We start from the raw sequence: 1,777 nt of genomic DNA on the forward strand, positions 1-1,777 counted from the left end.
TCATCCAAATCAATCTACCTACTTGATACAAATGTCAATTATGTCATCCAAATCAATCTACCTACTTGATACGAATGTAATTATGTCATCCAAATCAATCTCCCTACTTGATACGAATGTCAGTTATGTCATTCAAATCAATCTCCCTACTTGATACGAATGTCAGTTATGTCATCCAAATCAATCTTCCTACTTGATAGGACATGTTAATGACTCAGGAGTTTCTATATTGTTTTGTATTTTCTTCTACATGCCTTGTATCCATTTCTTAAGCCTCTAATGCACGTTTAACCCAAATACATACGAATAATAGTCAAAAAAGACTAATAACTTTATGCCTGTACAAGCAAAGTTGAAAATGCTATAACCTGGCAACGGTGCAACAGATTTTAATCTAAAAGTTGATTCATACTCAGGAAGAACATATTATAACATCCTTTTTCTTGGCTGGAAAAGAATTGTAAAATGTAAAGCGAGTTTATCACATTCTCAAAAGTCGGGCAAACATAGATGTCTTATCTTACAAACTGGCTATTAATAATGTTATACTATAAAGGGGTTGAATTATTAACAAAAACACATGTTGATATGATATGGTAACCAATAATTAATTGTTTATTTTTATATTTAAATGTAAAAATACTTTAACCTAATTGATAAAAATAAAAACCTTTGATTTTAAACATAATTGTCTGACTTTAACATATCCTACACCTTACTTCTAGATAAGACTCGTAAGCAGTTCCTTTCCATACTAGAGGAATTATTTTCGACTTCAATGCCAAGTCTTTCAGAGAGTCGATCCTGTCAAAGTCTGCCTTCACCATCATGCTGGCCTTCATGTGTCCGCTGAATGCATTCATCAAAACAATGATTCCTAACCACCATATTGCCACCAGAAGGCGTCCTGAGATAGTGTTTGGTAGCTTTGGTGATGCTAAAAAACCCATCAAAAAAGAAATATGTTTGATATCACCATATTAGCCACCAGAAGGCGTCCTGAGATAGTGTTTGGTAGCTTTGGTGATGCTAAAAAAACCATCAAAAAAGAAATATGTTTGATATGTGTGATAAAAAGTTATAAAACAGGCGTATTTATTAATGAAATTAATATCAACTGGAAAATCTACAGAGAAAGAAAGGCCACCAAGTGGCGCTTTGGGATAGTGTTCGACATTTTTTTTTTCAGAGGATGAAGCCCACAAAAAGTATTATTTCATAAATTGGTGTCTTTACTACAATACTATCAACCAGTTGATCCCCATACAAAAATAGTAACATCTCCAAAATGAAATTACTCTACTAAATTTTACAAAACCCTCCTCTCTCGGTTACTCCAAATGATAAACCATAAATCATTATTATCTTGGAGCATGATAGCGATACAATATGTTAATAGCAGAATAGAAAAAAAAACAGCAAGTGAAACAAACAAAAATAGATATTCGTTAAATTTTCAGTTACATCATTTTAAGAACTTCTGATTTATTGAAAAGTTAAACCTATCGATAAGAAGGGTTAAAATAGAAAAACACAACTGACAGACCACGTAATACCACTGAACGAATTATACGTTTCTGAGTTATAAGCTCAGTAAAACACAGTATTATGGGTAGTAGATAAACCAAAGTTGGATATTATAAAGTGGATAACACTTGAAATAGCAAAGTGTCTTTGGCTTTCAATCTGCAGACCCATCACAATAAAACTAGTAACATTGTTAGAATACGTTTATCACTGACCTCACAATAAAACTACTAACAGTGTTAGAAATACG

The 1,777-nt window shown here is 32.4% G+C and overlaps 1 protein-coding gene across 1 annotated transcript in view; it reads right to left on the reverse strand.

Moving 5' to 3' along the window:
- The window catches only part of LOC106458424 (ionotropic receptor 93a-like), a gene marked incomplete at its 5' end in the record, with an annotated part of 6,567 nt that extends 5,630 nt beyond the window's left edge, over window positions 1-937 (reverse strand). The window contains one exon of the mRNA XM_013917935.2: window positions 720-937. Coding sequence (XP_013773389.1) covers window positions 720-937 — 218 coding nt within the window. The remainder of the gene's footprint in view (window positions 1-719) is intronic.
- Between the last annotated feature and the right edge of the window lie 840 nt (window positions 938-1,777).

The sequence above is a fragment of the Limulus polyphemus genome, unplaced genomic scaffold (assembly GCF_000517525.1).
Source record: "Limulus polyphemus unplaced genomic scaffold, Limulus_polyphemus-2.1.2 Scaffold461, whole genome shotgun sequence".
NCBI lineage: Eukaryota > Metazoa > Arthropoda > Merostomata > Xiphosura > Limulidae > Limulus > Limulus polyphemus.